At 50.1% G+C, this 15,506-nt stretch overlaps 1 protein-coding gene across 2 annotated transcripts in view; it reads left to right on the top strand.

The window, feature by feature from the left end:
* The window catches only part of FAM193A (family with sequence similarity 193 member A), a 542,579-nt gene that overhangs the window by 500,900 nt on the left and 26,173 nt on the right, over positions 1 to 15,506 (top strand). For both annotated transcript variants that reach the window (XM_078678579.1, XM_078678578.1), the window contains one exon: positions 4,327 to 4,408. In XM_078678579.1, coding sequence (XP_078534705.1) covers positions 4,327 to 4,408 — 82 coding nt within the window. The remainder of the gene's footprint in view (positions 1 to 4,326; positions 4,409 to 15,506) is intronic.

Raw genomic sequence — 15,506 nt, 5'->3', positions numbered from 1 at the left:
GACAGCCTGTACGGGAATAGGACGAAGGCAGCTGCCGGGGAAATGGGAATCGGGGATTGGCTTGGACAACTTTCAGTAACAGTTCACAGTATATATATCAAAACAATTGCATTACATTCAATACAGTAGGCGTAGCAGTAGGCGTGACTCGTAGCAGTCGCGAAAGATAAGGGCAAAATGATGTAACAAGAAGGCGTGTACAGGGCGTATACATAGACATGTGATGTAAACGTAACAGAAGTGTCATAAATGGGGCGGAAACATGGAGGGGGCTACCTGAGCAGCTGGGACCTCTAACCTAGTGGTGCGCGCAAACGGGCAATGACGTGTTACCAGGGAACTGGGGGCTATGACTTCTGCGCTAGAAGAGGAGACTAAAGTCTGGAGTGTCAGAGCGACTTGTACCTATATCATATCTGGTATCTGGTGTTTTGGAGTACATGTTGATAGAATCCAAAAGTTATCAGGGCAAAGGCTACTAGACATTAGGACTGATGCATGCATAATTCTACATGTATTGCGTGTGCTAGGAATATTCTATGAATATTAATACAGTATTTCTCTTACATGGAGACAGTAAGGCTAGACCATGACGGAAACTATTGATGCGATTCAGTAGCTCAGGAATGCAGAGAAGGAGGGCTGGACTGATAACTAGAATCATAACATACTCTTGGCAGACTGGGAGGCAGAGCCAGGCCGGGTCGGGCACTGCGAGGCATGAAGTAAGCGAAGGGTCAGGGATGCAGGTGGGGGCTGTATCGTTCCTCGGAGAGGGTTCAGGAGACAGGAGCTGAATCTGGTGTCCGGGCCCTTTTGAGGCCTAGAAACGGGGACAATTCAATGAGTTAACGTGCACACCGTAAAATGTGGCAACGTAGGTTTACATAGGCTTAATATTCGTTGCTTTCACGAGGACTGGAAACTGGCATACTAGAGATGGACACAACTGTAATTGCGTCTTTAATCGATCAGAGGGGAATACATGCATATCGATCATGCACATATAGCATAATATGGGGAACACGTAGGCACATACAACATGGCAAAATTTACTTTTCCACAGTACATCTAGCAGCGTACCTACAAAACAGGCAGCACATATCCCTGTTTAGAGTGCCAGCGATAAAAGCCTTCATGGAAGGCCTTAAGAGAGTCATTCCACCAAGATTACCACCTTCCCCGGTCTGGAACCTCAACGTAGTACTCACCAGACTAATGGGACCACCTTTCGAACCTATGGATAGGTGTGAAATACAATTCCTTACATGGAAGGTGGCCTTTCTTATAGCCATTACCTCACTCAGGAGAGTAAGTGAATTACAGGCATTGACAATACAAGAACCATTCTTACAATTACATCAGAATAAAGTGGTTCTTAGAACAAACCCAAGGTTCTTGCCTAAAGTAATTTCAGCATTTCACATCAATCAACCGGTGGAACTACCAGTCTTTTTCCCAAAGCCACAGACGGTAGCAGAAAGGGCCCTACATACACTAGATGTCAAAAGGGCCATTTTGTACTACATAGAAAAGACACAAAATTTCAGGAAAACTAAACAACTATTTGTAGCATTTTCCCCAACACATAAGGGCAATCCTATCTCTAAAGCAGGCATCGCTAGATGGATTGTAAGATGTATACAAATATGTTACATAAAAGCAAAGAGAACATTAACTGTTCCTCCTAGAGCTCATTCTACACGTAAGCTGGGAGCATCTATGGCATTCTTAGGAAACATTCCCCTAGATGACATATGTAGAGCAGCAACTTGGTCTACACCACATACCTTTACAAAGCACTACTGTGTTGATGTGCAGGCTACACAACAAGCCAGAGTGGGCCAAGCTGTATTAAAAACTCTATTTCAAACAGTTGCGACAGACACGGGTGACCACCGCTAGGGAGGTAACTGCTGTATAATCTATTCATAAATGTACCATCTGCAGCCCATATGCCTCGAACGGAATATGCTACTTACCAGTATGCATCTGTTCTTGGCATAGAGGGCTGCAGAGTGGTACATGCCCTCCCTGCCTCCCCGGAAACCAGTGTCTGTCCCAACATTATCTTATTTAGATACACTTACATGGGCATATCTTTATGTATTATACTACACTACTCCATCTAACCCTACTATGGCAAAACAATCTAAGGATGGAGCCGATGCCCATGCGCACTAACACCTAGAGGAGGAGTCATCGATGACGACAAAGACTTCTCCAGAAGAAAAACAAGTGCAATCATCCGAGCCCAACACCAGATGGCGATCTATTCATAAATGTACCACTCTGCAGCCCTCTATGCCAAGAACAGATGCATACTGGTAAGTAGCATATTCCTTTCTTTGTTCACCAGCAGTGTTGTCATCATAGCAGTGGCCCTTTGCTTGACAGCATGTTACCTTGTTCTAACCTCTACCTCCTGAGCATTGTGCTGGTCTTCAAAGGAAACCCTAACCTGCTTCTTTTCAGTTTCGTTACTTTTCTCTTGTTTTTCCTGCCAGTCTATCTCATGATGCTGTGAACAGTTCCCAGACGTGGTGCTGGTGACTAAGTGACTGTGATGCCACTAACATCGATTACAGGGTGCATGCTGACTTGTGTTATGTAAACTGCCTCCAGGTTCATGCTCTTTGCCACGTAGCCTTTTGACTGTCGAACCTATCAACTACCAAATAACCATTTGATTACTTCCTAACTAGCTGCAGCAGTGAACGGGGCCCATACTGATGTACGTTGTGCACTGTACTGCTCAGGAGTGGCTGGAAATATGTCCACTGTCTTTCAGCTTTTTTTATTTGGTAACTTGTGGGGGTGAAACCTGACTGCTTGCGTCCATCTCTGGTATGAAAAAGCAACATTGCCATTCCATGTGAGATACAGAGCAGAAGTCTAGGCATAGACCAGGCAGATTGTAAGCACAGCACCACCATGTAGTGTACTGTCGCAGAAGTTCTGATTAAAATAAGTGTTAAGAATGAGTTGAGGTGCTCAGCACCAACAAACACTGCCATAAATTAAGCACTGGTGATATTGAAATGTAATTGGGTCTGCTTTCTAGCTGGCGCAGTTAGAACCTGTAATATTTCGTTGGAAAATGATTTTTACATTGTAGGTTGAATTTCTGCTATACAAATTAGTGAAGTTGATTATGTCTATTGCAAACCATTTATCATTTTTCTTGACAGTCATTCAGGGCAATCTCCATATCCTAAAGTCCAAAAGAACTGTCAGGATTTTCATTGGCAGAACTAATGAGCTGAGTCAAATTAGAAAGTTTATTGTGTAATAAGGTCCTTTTGCTGGAGTGAAAGTTCAAAAAGGAAAGTTTATCAATTGAATTAACCACTCGACTTATTTGGCTCTTCGCTTTCAGAACATCCACAGTATACACTTTTAAAGGCAAGGCTGCAACAGTTGGGTCCTTGGGATTTCACTGTTATAGGATTAAATCTCTGGCATGCCACTACATGACGATGTTTTCAAATTTTCTGTTATAGGATTAAATCTCTGCCATGCCACTACATGACGATGTTTTCAAATTTTCTGTAAGCAATTTCGATTTGAAATTAATCTAGTTCATTTTCCTGTTGGTAATATAGCCCCATTACTACTTTGGTGATGGTAGATGTCCTTGTTGTCCTTGTTTCTGACTTTCACTACTAGTTTCATGTACACAAAATGACATCTTTCAAAGGTTCATCAGTGGTTCTTCTCTACAACAAGTATTGTCCATGACTTCCAGTCAGCTCTTGTCCATCTGCTGTGTATCACTAGTTTTCTCCTCCTGCCAAAATATTGTAAGATGGTTTGGGGGGCACCAGAACACTTTGTGTAGCCTTTTAGACAGTTAAGGGATGTTTGCTAAATACGTTTCTAGTGTCATGAAGTGTTCACTTACTAGTGTGGAAGTATTACAGTATGTAAATTTATGAATGATACCTTGGCTAAATAATCATTTTCAGCCGCTTTTATCATTGAGTGGGTCATTTTTCCCTTTTTCCCATTTGCCAATACTATAGCGTTGTGCTGCTTCTTATCCATTATCTGCTTGCTTATAATTATGTTGCTTGATGTAAAAATATGAAATTCATATGTGATCTGCACTGGAGGACCTGTCGTACTGATTTAATAGTTCTGCATCCTAATTTCTTTCCAGGAGCATGTTTACCTTTCGCTGTCTTTGTAAACTGTATCTGATTGTTGCAAATTACTGGAGAAAATAAATCATGTCGGGAATGTTTTAGCTAAAGTTCTACGTTTTTTTATTTGTCTGTGACCTGACAGAGAAATAGAAGAAAATTGGCTGTTTTTATCTTACAGATGACGTGTTTCTTCCCAAAGATATTGATCTAGACAGTGTGGAGATGGATGAGACTGAACGGGAAGTGGAATATTTTAAAAGGTAATTGCCACTGCTTTTTTTGTCAATACTTTGCTAGTGTACAAATTTCCCTTAAGTGGCATATAAATTATAGAAGACTTTTAAAATGGAAAGAATACGTAATCATTTTTTGATTGGCTGCATACAACAAAGAATTTCAATATTGAAGATGGAAGTGCATGAAAAGATTTGGCAGCTTTGAAAGATCTAATAGTCTGAGTGGAAATTAAAACTTGATTCTAAGAATGAGATGCTATTTGAAGGGTTCAGTTTTAAGAGCCCAACACAGTTTGGCAACTAAAGGATATGATGTTTAGGTGGAGTGTTTTCTTGAGGTGGGGGTCTCTCTAGAGAAGAATTTGTTCAATGTTTTTGGTTTTATGAAAGCAACTTTAGTTTGTGGATGCCTTTGCTTTATGTAGTGGATGTGCAAATTAAACCCATTCCATCTCGTGGCCACATCTGGAGATTGGGTGAGTTGATGATGGTCTAATTGGATCAGGCTAGTTTGATTATGTTGGATTTGTCTGTACTTGGTGATAACAACTTAGTCTGTTTACTCTAAAAGAAGCCAGCCCTATAAAGTGTTCTACGGCCAATGATTTTTAGATGCATTTGCCTTTGCAAATAGAAAAACTGGAACTGTTCTAGTTGTTTATGTGTAGGCCATTTTAATCCTGCCATTCTTTAGCCTGCAACTTTATGCAAGTACGAGAAGTATTTTGGGGCCCTAAACAGTTTTGCACTTTGACCGTTAGGGTATAGGAGAGAGTTTCTGGGGCTATGATTGTTCAACGATTTTGGCTGGTTACTCTAGAAGACTTTGAACCTAAACAGAAAAAGAGACTGTGATGCTCCTATTTTATTGTGCAGGAAGTTTGTAAAGAGTAGTACTTGGTACCACTAGTCCAGTTTTTTAAGCTTTTTTATTCGCTGTTACACGTATGCAGGTGGCAACTATATTCATTTAATGCTACATCTGGGTCAAGAAACCATAACAGATTGTGAAATTACCTATCCCCATATCCAGGAATGCTGAATCACAACTGGATTTGCCTCAGAGCCTCAAACGGTTTCCCCAGCCTACATTTACACCTAACCAAACCCCACCAGAAATTCTGCAAGCTAGCTTTTTTGTCTGCTGGTGACTTCTTTCATACCCTTCATGCAACTCCTTAATGAAAGTAGTTCTCCAGCATTGGATCTTTCATAGATGCACATTTGAATTATTCCCCATCAGACTGGGAATACCTGGTCATTTAAACCAGCAATTAACGTTAACATGGCCATAGACCCAAGAACAGTATTCCTTTAGTAGCATATTCACCTTAGTTGAACGCACTCAAAATTTGATCGAGAGCCCCACCGCCCAAGAGGATACCATTGCTCAGATTATCTACTGCGTATCTAGTGACATCAAAACTTAGGGATTTCAATTTTTTTATCTTCCTGGATATTGCCCCAGACCCTTCTTTACCTTCTGCAGCACAATGAGTTTTTTATGGTGCGCGGATTATCCACAACTAGTGTGCATTTACTGCCTTTATGCATTGCATGTCTCCTCCTTTGGGAATGATTCTGCAAAATGTGCCCCTCTAAAAACATCTGCGAAAAAAGGAAACATTTGTTTGTGTCTTCTGCAAAAAGGCAGCTCACTTCTCTTGATGCATTCACTTGCAATTCTGACTCTTCAGATAAAACTGTGAAGTTCAAGTCACAGAGGATCATTAGAAGGAGCGTGCAACAAATGGTGGAGAATAGGTGCAGGGTCAGGCTGATGTACCGCTGGATGACCTTTCCAGAATGCATGCATTCTTGGAGAGAACTGTGAAAAAGCTTAGCCTCCCAATGATTTCAACAAAACAACCTTTTCCTGTTTGACTTCCTGCCTTCCCTCGTTCCAATGTTTGAGAATAGATATTGCACACCAGACACTGACCCAGACTGTGGAAGCTTCCCAGTGAAGAACGTGCAAGTCGATCATGGCTGTTTGCACTCCTGAGATAGTAAGGCAGAAGAGTGAGCTCTGTGGTTGCAGAATTCCCAGCTAATGCTCTTACGTTTTGGTGGATATGCCCAAAGGATGTGGAGTTACATCATCCTGCTTCTAGAATTTTACAAACAGTACACTGTTAAAGGATGCATGAGAGTAGGGACTGATGCCTCCGCCACTATTACTTATTGGCCATGAATTTTTTTTAAAAATATTTTTTATTAACGTTGTTGCAGAAACAAGCATGTTACATGGTAATATGCACTATTTACAGCAACCGTTTTGTTATTCCGTCAAAGAGCGTTCATCGTGTGTGCAGCGGAAACGTTTGTAGTTGCAGTTCACTTGTTCTCTCTGAAACGTGCTGCCAGTAAGAACCAGGGATAATTAACTGGGGGTGAGTCGAGGGGGGGGATGGGGGTGGGAGTCAGGACGTAGACATCATGTAGAGCATCTGGGGCAAGTCGTGTACGGGATGACATGACCTATCCCTGTTGGAGGGCTGTCTGTTGGACTGTGTCGCTAGGTGTATTATACAGTGTAGTGTGTAGCGGGGAGGCATTTACTTCATGTGGCGGTCAGGTGGGGGGGCAGTGGCGTGTATGCTTCGCTGTGAGGAACACGCCACCGGGCTTGTGGGACCATGCTGAGGCATTGGGGTCAGTGCGCGTGCGTAATTGCTTTAACTGGTGGGATAGTAGGACCGATTCCAACGATATGGGATGTTTACGTAGACCCTTTGCTTCCTCCTCCCTCAGTGCCTCCTCCTCTACTTTTGCCCACTTCTGTACCGCACCCACGCCTCTATCGGGGGGGGGGGGGGGGGGGCCTGCTGTAGTTCGCCAGGTCATGGCTATATTTAGTTTGGCCAGGAGCGTGGCTAAGGATGCGAAGCGAGCCTGAACCTTCTGAGTTTTTGGTTTTTGGAATATTCCTAGCGCTACTGCTTCCCACGTGTGGAGACCCATGAGTCCTGTGAGTTCTGGGAGCGTGTCCAGTACTATAGACCAATATGGGCGAAGAGAGGGGCAGCTCCAAAACGTGTTGGAAATGCAGGTCTGGGGCGTGACATCTGGGGCAGAGAAAGGGGGTATCTGGGGAAAAACGCTGCAGACGCGCCGGTGTTTGATATGCTCTGTGTAGGACGTAAAACTGAATATTTTTAAAACGTGCATTTCTGGACACTTTCTTGGGGAATTCCAGCGTACGTCCCCACTCCCCGTCATGCAATTGTCTCCCAATTTCATCTTCCCAGATGGCTCGAAGAGCATGCAGTGGTCTATTAACCAGTTCTCTGACGGACCTATATAGTCAAGTAACCAAGTGTCGGCCTATACCCATGTATAATATGGTGTGGATGACCGGGTGTGTCGCCGGTTCGCCCGCAGAAAGGTCAGAGTGTGACCGAAAACCCTCTATAAGCTGTCGGTGAGTTAAAAACTGCCCCGGAGGGAGATTGTATTCTTCCATGAGCCGCACATAGGGACAGAGTTGCCTGTCTGTGAATAGATCCTCCTCTTGAGTGAGCTCTCGTTCCGTCCATACCCGGAGCATGGTGGACATGAAGTATGCCTCACGTTTGGGCCAGCCGACCAGCGGCAGTCGAGGGGAGTAGTGCGGGGTCTCTGCCGACATGCGGTGAATTCTTTGCATACATCGACAGGCCATTGACACTTGCAGCTGGTACGTCTGTCGTGGTTTGGTGCCCGGAAGCAGTGGACGACAGAGCTCCGGGGTAGGGACTGGGCCCTGTACCCTATGCGTTTCTCCGGTATGCCTACCCGCCGTCCAGTACGATATCCATTGTAGTTGCGCCTCTAGGAAGTATGATTCGAAGGCAGGGGCGCCAAGGCCACCTTGTGTAGTGGGCAGCTGCAGTATAGTGAGAGCTATTCAATGTCTGCTTGCTCCCCAGATAAGTGAGCGGAGAAGCGAATACAGGTCCCGAAAAAAGGACTTGGGAGGGATGACCGTCAAATTCGTGAAGTAGTACAATAGCCGGGGAACAATGATCATCTTGGCTAGGGCTACTCGGCCTATCGTGGCTAACGGGAGGCTCTTCCAGAAACCCACTGACGATCTGATGCTGGCTAACACTGTGCGATAGTTGCCCTCATAAATATCGCCGGGGGAGTGGTACAAGTGGACACTGAGATATCGGGGGCGTTCATACTCCAGGAGAGATGCTGTGTCCCTCTCCTCACCTCCCGCGGCTCGAGAGTCGGGCGTAACTGATACTGTGGATTCGTCCAGTTTACCCTGAGCCCGGATGCCTCCGCAAACTCCGTCAGAGTTGTCCAAATGGGTGTAAGGTCCGCGGTGATATCTCGGACATATAGAAGGAGGTCGTTCGCGTAGAGGGACACGCAGTGGACCGTATCCCCTATGGGGATGCCCCATGTGGTCCCCTGCCGACGGAGTCGTATCGCCAGCGGTTCTACTGCCAGGACGAAGATCAGAGGGCGATAGTGGGCAGCCTTGTCTCGTACCTCTCTCCACCTTAAAAGGGGAAGAAATATATCTGCCTATTCTAACCCGCGATGTGAGTTTGGTGTATAGAAGCTGTGTGTATTTTAGGAGAGTTGGACCGATTCCCGCCCGTCGTAGGACAGCGAAAAGGTAAGGCCATATAAGAGCATCAAAGGCCTTCTTCAAGTCCAGAATCAGGCAAGCCGCATGAGGGTGCGCATCGTACTTATTGGCCAAGAATGTACCAAACATCTGCTTCCACCAGCTGGCAGGGGTGGCATAAAAGCATGTCTATTGATCTGTAGGTGCACGGCAAAGTCCTGGATATGCCCCTTGATATTCAAACACACTTCAGCGAACACATGGATGACCAAAAGTAAAAAAACATCAGCTGGCAGGTAGTTGTTGATACTTCCAAGTGGATATTCCTCACCCTTAGAATATTCCCAGGTGCCAGGCTTAATCCAGGAAATTATTCAGCAATGCTACCATGCCGACAGGTGGCTACTGCCTCGGACGTGACTGAGTGGAGCCACATATAAACTCCATGTGTGAAATCCCAAGGAAAAGAGCAAAAACTATCTTCACCATTATATCGATCGCAGGTAGGAGGAGGCAGAGAAGGGAAACTAAAAAGGACTGTCGTTGTCCCTCACAGACATTAAAGAGGGGCATGACTTACACCAAGGACCAATCGGAGGGTGCCAGAGAAGAAGAAAATCCAGCCACCAATACAGGCGTGTGAGGTTCGAGGGCATGAATGGAACAAGCCAGAAGACGCACAGAACCAGCTGGAAGACGTGAAGATCGGGAAGCCGGTGTCTATGTGGACAGGAGACGCCGCGGAGGAGTGTCCTGCAGACGAGGGTCCAGACGGCAGCCCAGTAGCCTGATGTTTAGAAGTGGTGGTCACCCTCGGAGGAGAACACGCTACCCGCCGCAACTCAGGAGAGTTTCTGCAGACGCAGTACATAAGCGGGAGGAAGGGGAGACAAAGTGTGCAACTCGGGCGGGTTTTTCAGAGCTCCCAGGTACAGGTTGGAACAGGGCAATTATTCAGTTGAACAGTTTTCCTTTTATTTATATTTTCCTCCTGGCGCTGCTTGTCTTTGTTTCCTCTTTATTTCCTCCACATAGTTTTGTTCCGGTATTATCCAGTCGCGGTAACTGGTGGGGAGAAGAGACCAATTCGTCCAATACAAACAAGCCCAGAAGGGGATTTTGGCTCATTTTTGTTTGTTTTGAATGACCTCATTTCGTTTTGTTATCTCTTCTTCTACTAATCATTAGGAATACCAAGAAGACTAACTAGAAATTCTGCCTATCACGCTCTATCCTGTTCACCATAAGCCACATCCAAACTAAGCCACTATATCTCCACAGCGCCTCACTATTTTTTGGTGGTGAGGTACCTATCCTGCACAAGATTTATGAACGGACTCCTACTTACCGCCACCTTCCTTTTTCTTTTTGCTTTGAGCCTACCCCCTCCTGAGCAACTCCCACCATCAAGCTGAAAGGGACGGAAGAAGATTTAAAGCATCTGTTTGAGAGCCTGTTTACCCTAATCTATGTAACTTCCGCCAATAAAGTCATTCAACATTAAAAAATGTATACAGCCTCCTTGCTTCTGTTTCTGCCCATCCCTCCCACACCCCACATGCTGACTTCAATCCCTTTCTTTCTACTTCTTTGGCCATCTGGACTCCACTCTCAACTTAGTTGGTTTTCCGACAGCCTTAAAGTTGTAAACAGTGTGTCAGCGAACGATATACCTCCTGAAAACTACAGGATTTAACCCATTAACTATGTAGACTGTAGAAAGCAGATGTCCATCACAGACCCAGAAAACATGCGTTTGTGGTGTTTAGACTCGTGGAAGAGTTGTGTGACAAGTGTTCCCACATGCACCTTAAGACAGTTTGGGACTCTGACGCAGAACTGTCTCAGAGCACAGGAAGAGTTTGTGGTCGAAACATGGGAACCTCTCCAAGATGCGGGCAGATCGCAGTCACAATCTTGAGACCACTACCGTGAAAAATGCAAATCTGAAAGAAACAGGTTAGTATTAGATTCCTTACCTTAGAATATCCCCAGGCGTCAGTCTGGATCCGGAAACTTTTGCGTAGCAGTACCCCTGCGCGTCGGTAGGCGTCGTCTGCAGGCGTCCCCTGCGGCTCCGCGTCGTCGGCGTCGTGCGCCGTGATGACGTCGCTGGAGTATATAGACGCCGCCTCCGCGCGCTGACGTCAGTTCTTCTTTTTTCCGCGCCAGTTAGCGCAGATCCGAAGAGCAGTACTCCGGTCTTTTGACCAAGTTTTTTGTTAACTTCTTTACGGTGCCGGTAGGATGCCCGGTTTCAAGAGTTGTGACGAGTGCGACCGCATGATGTCGGTCACCGACCACCATCGACTCTGCCTCCGGTGTCTGGGCGCGGACCACGACGTGGAGTCCTGCGTCGACTGTCGGGCCTTGACTGGAAAAGCTAGGCGGGAGCGGTCCCGCAAGCTTCTCGAACTCCGGTTGTCGGCCCCGCGTCGAGAGCGGTCCCGGTCCGGTCGGAGGTCGAGGGAGCGGTCGAGGGAGCGGTCGCGGAGCCGCCATGGGCGCTCCGGGAGTCGCCACCATTCCTCCGGCTCGTCAGGTAAGCACAAGAAGTCGGGGCGTCGCCATCGCACCCCCGACTCCCCCCGACGCCCGCGTGCTGCGGCCGGGGGCTCGGGTGACCCCACCCCCGCGGTCCCGCATGGGTCGCCGACGCCGTCTGCCCCACACCTGTCGGTCCCTGGGGAAGGCGCGTCGCGTGAGGAGATCGAGGCCTTCCTCATTGCTATGAGGGCGAGGTCTTCTCCGGCGGGGCCTTCGGCGCCTGCGGGCCCGTCGGTCCCGTCTGGGGGCCCGAGCGGTTCGGGTGCTCCTGCCCCGGCGCCGCCGGTGGCTCCGGCCCCGGCGCCGCTGGTTCCCTCTGGTTCGTCGCCGGCTGGTCTCCCGGCCTCTCCGGCGTCGGTTCCTGTGGGCCAGCCCATGGTACCGCCCCCGCGTGGTGCAGCGACTCCGCCGTCGGCTCCGGCCGGCGTCGGGTCCCCGGCACCGACGCCGCGCGGCGCCACCCCCCTTTCCTCCCCGACTCCGGACTCGGAGCCGGACCGGCGTCGGCCGACGCCGGACCCGACGCCGATGGGGCCTGTTGACCCCGATGTCTATATCGTCGACCCAGAATATGGGTATGACGAGGAGGAGTATGGAGAGGGTTGGGAGGGGTCTGAGGACCCTCTATCCCGTGCCTGCCAGTACGATGTGGACTGGGTAGGTGATCTGGGTGATGCCAGTGGCCTGGACGAGTCGCCCAACCCTGGGTTTGTCTCTCCGTCCCCTGTGGCGTCCGAGGCGGGTGCTGCCTATTCGGTGGTCCTGATGAGGGCTGCCAAGGCCTTACACCTTGAGCTCCCCGTCGCGAAGGTCAAACCGAATATCCTGACGGAAGTTTTTAAACCGCAGTCATGCCCCCAGGAGCCTCTGCTGCCGTTTAATGAGGCCCTGACGGATGTCCTTCTGGGCACCTGGTCCAGGCCCGCCTCTGGTGCGCCGGTTGACCGGAACGTTGCCAGGCGTCACCGTCCCTGCGCGGACGACCCTGCCTTCCTGTCCACCCATCCCTCCCCGGAGAGTCTGGTGATCCAGGCCTCCACTTCGCAGTCCGCATTTCCGTCGGCTCCGCCCGACCGGGAATCAAAGAGGTACGACCAATTCGGAAAGAAAGTGTTTTCCTCTTTGAGTGCTGGGCTGCGGTCTTGTAACACCGCGTGCCTCTTGGGCCGCTACACCCACTCCCTGTGGGATACGGTCGAGGAGTGTTTGCCGCAATGCCCCCAGGAAGTGCGGGACAAGCTCACCCGGGCCTTTGTGGAAGGCCGGGATGCGGCGCGGTACTCGATCCGTTGTGGTCTGGACACCACGGACTCACTGGGACGGGCCATGTCCACTACGGTGGCGATTCGTCGCCATGCCTGGCTGAGATCTGCCAACTTCTCACCAGACGTCCAAAATACGCTTATGGACATGCCATTTGATGGCAGTCGCCTATTTGGTGACAAAGCGGACCACGCGCTGGAGCGCTTCAAGGACTCCAGGGTCACGGCCAAGTCCTTGGGTCTCTCGACCCAGACCCAGCGCCAGCAGACGGGTTCGTTTCGGCCCTTTCGTGGCCAAGGGAGAGGAGGTCCCACACGTGCTGCCAGCCACGCGGCGCAGAGCGCTCCCCAGCGCGGTGGCGCCCGTGGTTTCCGCCGTGGTGGCGGTAGAGGCCAGCGTCGTGGTCAGTCCACGCCTCCCTCCGCTGCGGCATCCAAGCCTTCCTAGTCCGAGCTTTCGGGCTCACGTGACGCCAGTGGGTGGCAGGGTTCGCCATCACCACTCCCGCTGGCGCGCGATAACATCGGACAGGTGGGTGCTGCAGCTTGTCCGAAGGGGCTATGCCCTCCCCTTCGAGTCCACTCCTCCAGCCATGCCACCGCAGAACCACCGTGTGTCGGGGGACCACTTGACACTTCTGCAGGAGGAAGTTACGGCCCTCTTGGCCAAGGGGGCCATCGAGCGCGTTCCTGGGCCAGAAGTAGGGTGTGGTTGCTACTCCCACTACTTTCTGGTACCCAAGAAGGACAAGGGAGGCCTGCGTCCTATCTTGGATCTACGGAACGTCAACGGCTTCCTCCGGAAGGAGAAGTTCAAGATGTTGACTTTGGCTCAGGTCTTGGCTGCTCTAGACCCACACGACTGGATGGTAGCGTTGGACTTGCAGGATGCGTACTTTCACATCCCCGTCCTGCCGGCCCACCGGCGTTACCTGCGGTTCACGGTAGGCCACGAGCATTTTCAGTTTATCGTGCTCCCATTCGGCCTTACCAGCGCCCCACGGGTGTTCACGAAAGTGATGGCGGTGGTCGCAGCTCATCTGCGCCGGTTAGGGGTTTCAGTCTTCCCCTACCTCGACGACTGGCTGTTGAAGGCGGGCTCGCCCCAGACAGTCGTCCACCACCTTCAGATGACGGCAGACCTCCTGCACGAGTTGGGGTTTTCCATCAATGTGCCGAAATCACACCTGTGTCCCTCTCAAAAGCTCCTTTTCATCGGAGCGGTTCTCGACTCGGCGCAGTTTCGGGTTTATCCCCCGGAACGGCGGGTCCGGGATATTCAGGCTCTGATTCCCATCTTTCAGCCGTTATCCCGGGTTTCGGTCAGGTTGACGCTGCGGCTTCTGGGGCTGATGGCCTCCTGCATCCTTCTGGTGCATCACGCCAGATGGCGGATGCGGGCTCTGCAGTGGGACCTGAAGTTTCAGTGGGCCCAGCATCAGGGCAACCTATCCGACCATGTCCTGATCTCGGAGGGCACTGCGAGACAGTTGCAGTGGTGGCTTACAGACCGCGATTGGGTCAGGGGCAGATCCCTCTCCCTTCCCCAGCCGGAGCACGTGGTTGTGACGGACGCGTCCCTCCAAGGCTGGGGTGGCCACTTGGGAGAGGCGGAGATCAGAGGCCTCTGGTCTCCGGCGGAGTCCCGGCTCCATATCAACATGTTGGAGCTGCGGGCGATTCGCCTGGCACTGAAGGCATTCCTCCCCTTTGTCAACGGGAGTGTAGTGCAGGTGTTCACGGACAACACCACCGCCATGTGGTACTGCAACAAACAGGGCGGTGTGGGGTCGTGGACCCTTTGCCAAGAGGCTCTGCGCCTCTGGCAATGGCTGGAACGTCAGGGCGTGACTCTGACGGTTCAACACCTGGCAGGTTCTCTGAACGCCAGGGCGGACGAACTCAGCCGTCGGTGCTCGGTGGATCACGAATGGCGTCTGAACTCGGATGTGGCGAGAGGCCTCTTTCAGCAATGGGGAGAGCCTTGGTTAGATCTATTCGCCACAGAAGAGAACGCGCAATGTCATCAGTTCTGCGCGTTGGAGTTTCCAAGACGGCACTCGCTCGGCGACGCCTTTCGGCGCGAGTGGAGTTGCGGTCTGTTGTACGCCTTTCCGCCTATACCACTTCTGCCCAGAGTGCTGAAGAAGATCAGGCGCGACCGGGCCCAAGTTATCCTTGTGGCTCCGGACTGGGCTCGAAGGTACTGGTATCCCGAGCTACTCAGCATGACAGTCGGTCCCTCGATCCGCCTGCCCCTTCAGGAGGACCTTCTGTCGCAGCAGCAGGGGACGGTCCTCCACCCGAACCTGTCCAGTCTCCACCTCCATGCGTGGAGATTGAGCGGCGACAGTTGAGGCCATTTGACTTGCCTCCTGAAGTCTGTGATGTCATTCTGGCAGCCAGGCGTCCCTCCACAAAGTCGGTATACGCCTGCCGGTGGAACAGATTTGTGGCATGGTGCACAGCAAAGGCTGTGGATCCCCTTTCTGCCCCTCTATCTGAGGTTCTCCTCTTCCTCCTTTCCCTTGCCCAGCAGGGCTCTGCTCTGGGCACTATCAAGGGCTATCTTTCTGCCCTTTCCGCCTTCTTGAGGCTACCTGATCAGCCATCTTTGTTCAAGTCCCCTATTGTGTTAAGATTCTTAAAGGGCATCACGCACATGTATCCTCCAGCTCCGTTCGTGATGCCTCAGTGGGACTTGAACCTGGTTTTGACTTTCCTGATGTGCGCTCCCTTTGAGCCC

This window comes from Lissotriton helveticus, chromosome 2_2 (assembly GCF_964261635.1).
Source record: "Lissotriton helveticus chromosome 2_2, aLisHel1.1, whole genome shotgun sequence".
NCBI lineage: Eukaryota > Metazoa > Chordata > Amphibia > Caudata > Salamandridae > Lissotriton > Lissotriton helveticus.
The sequence above is the reverse complement of the archived record's forward strand: the minus strand, read 5'-3'. Positions and strand labels throughout refer to the sequence as shown.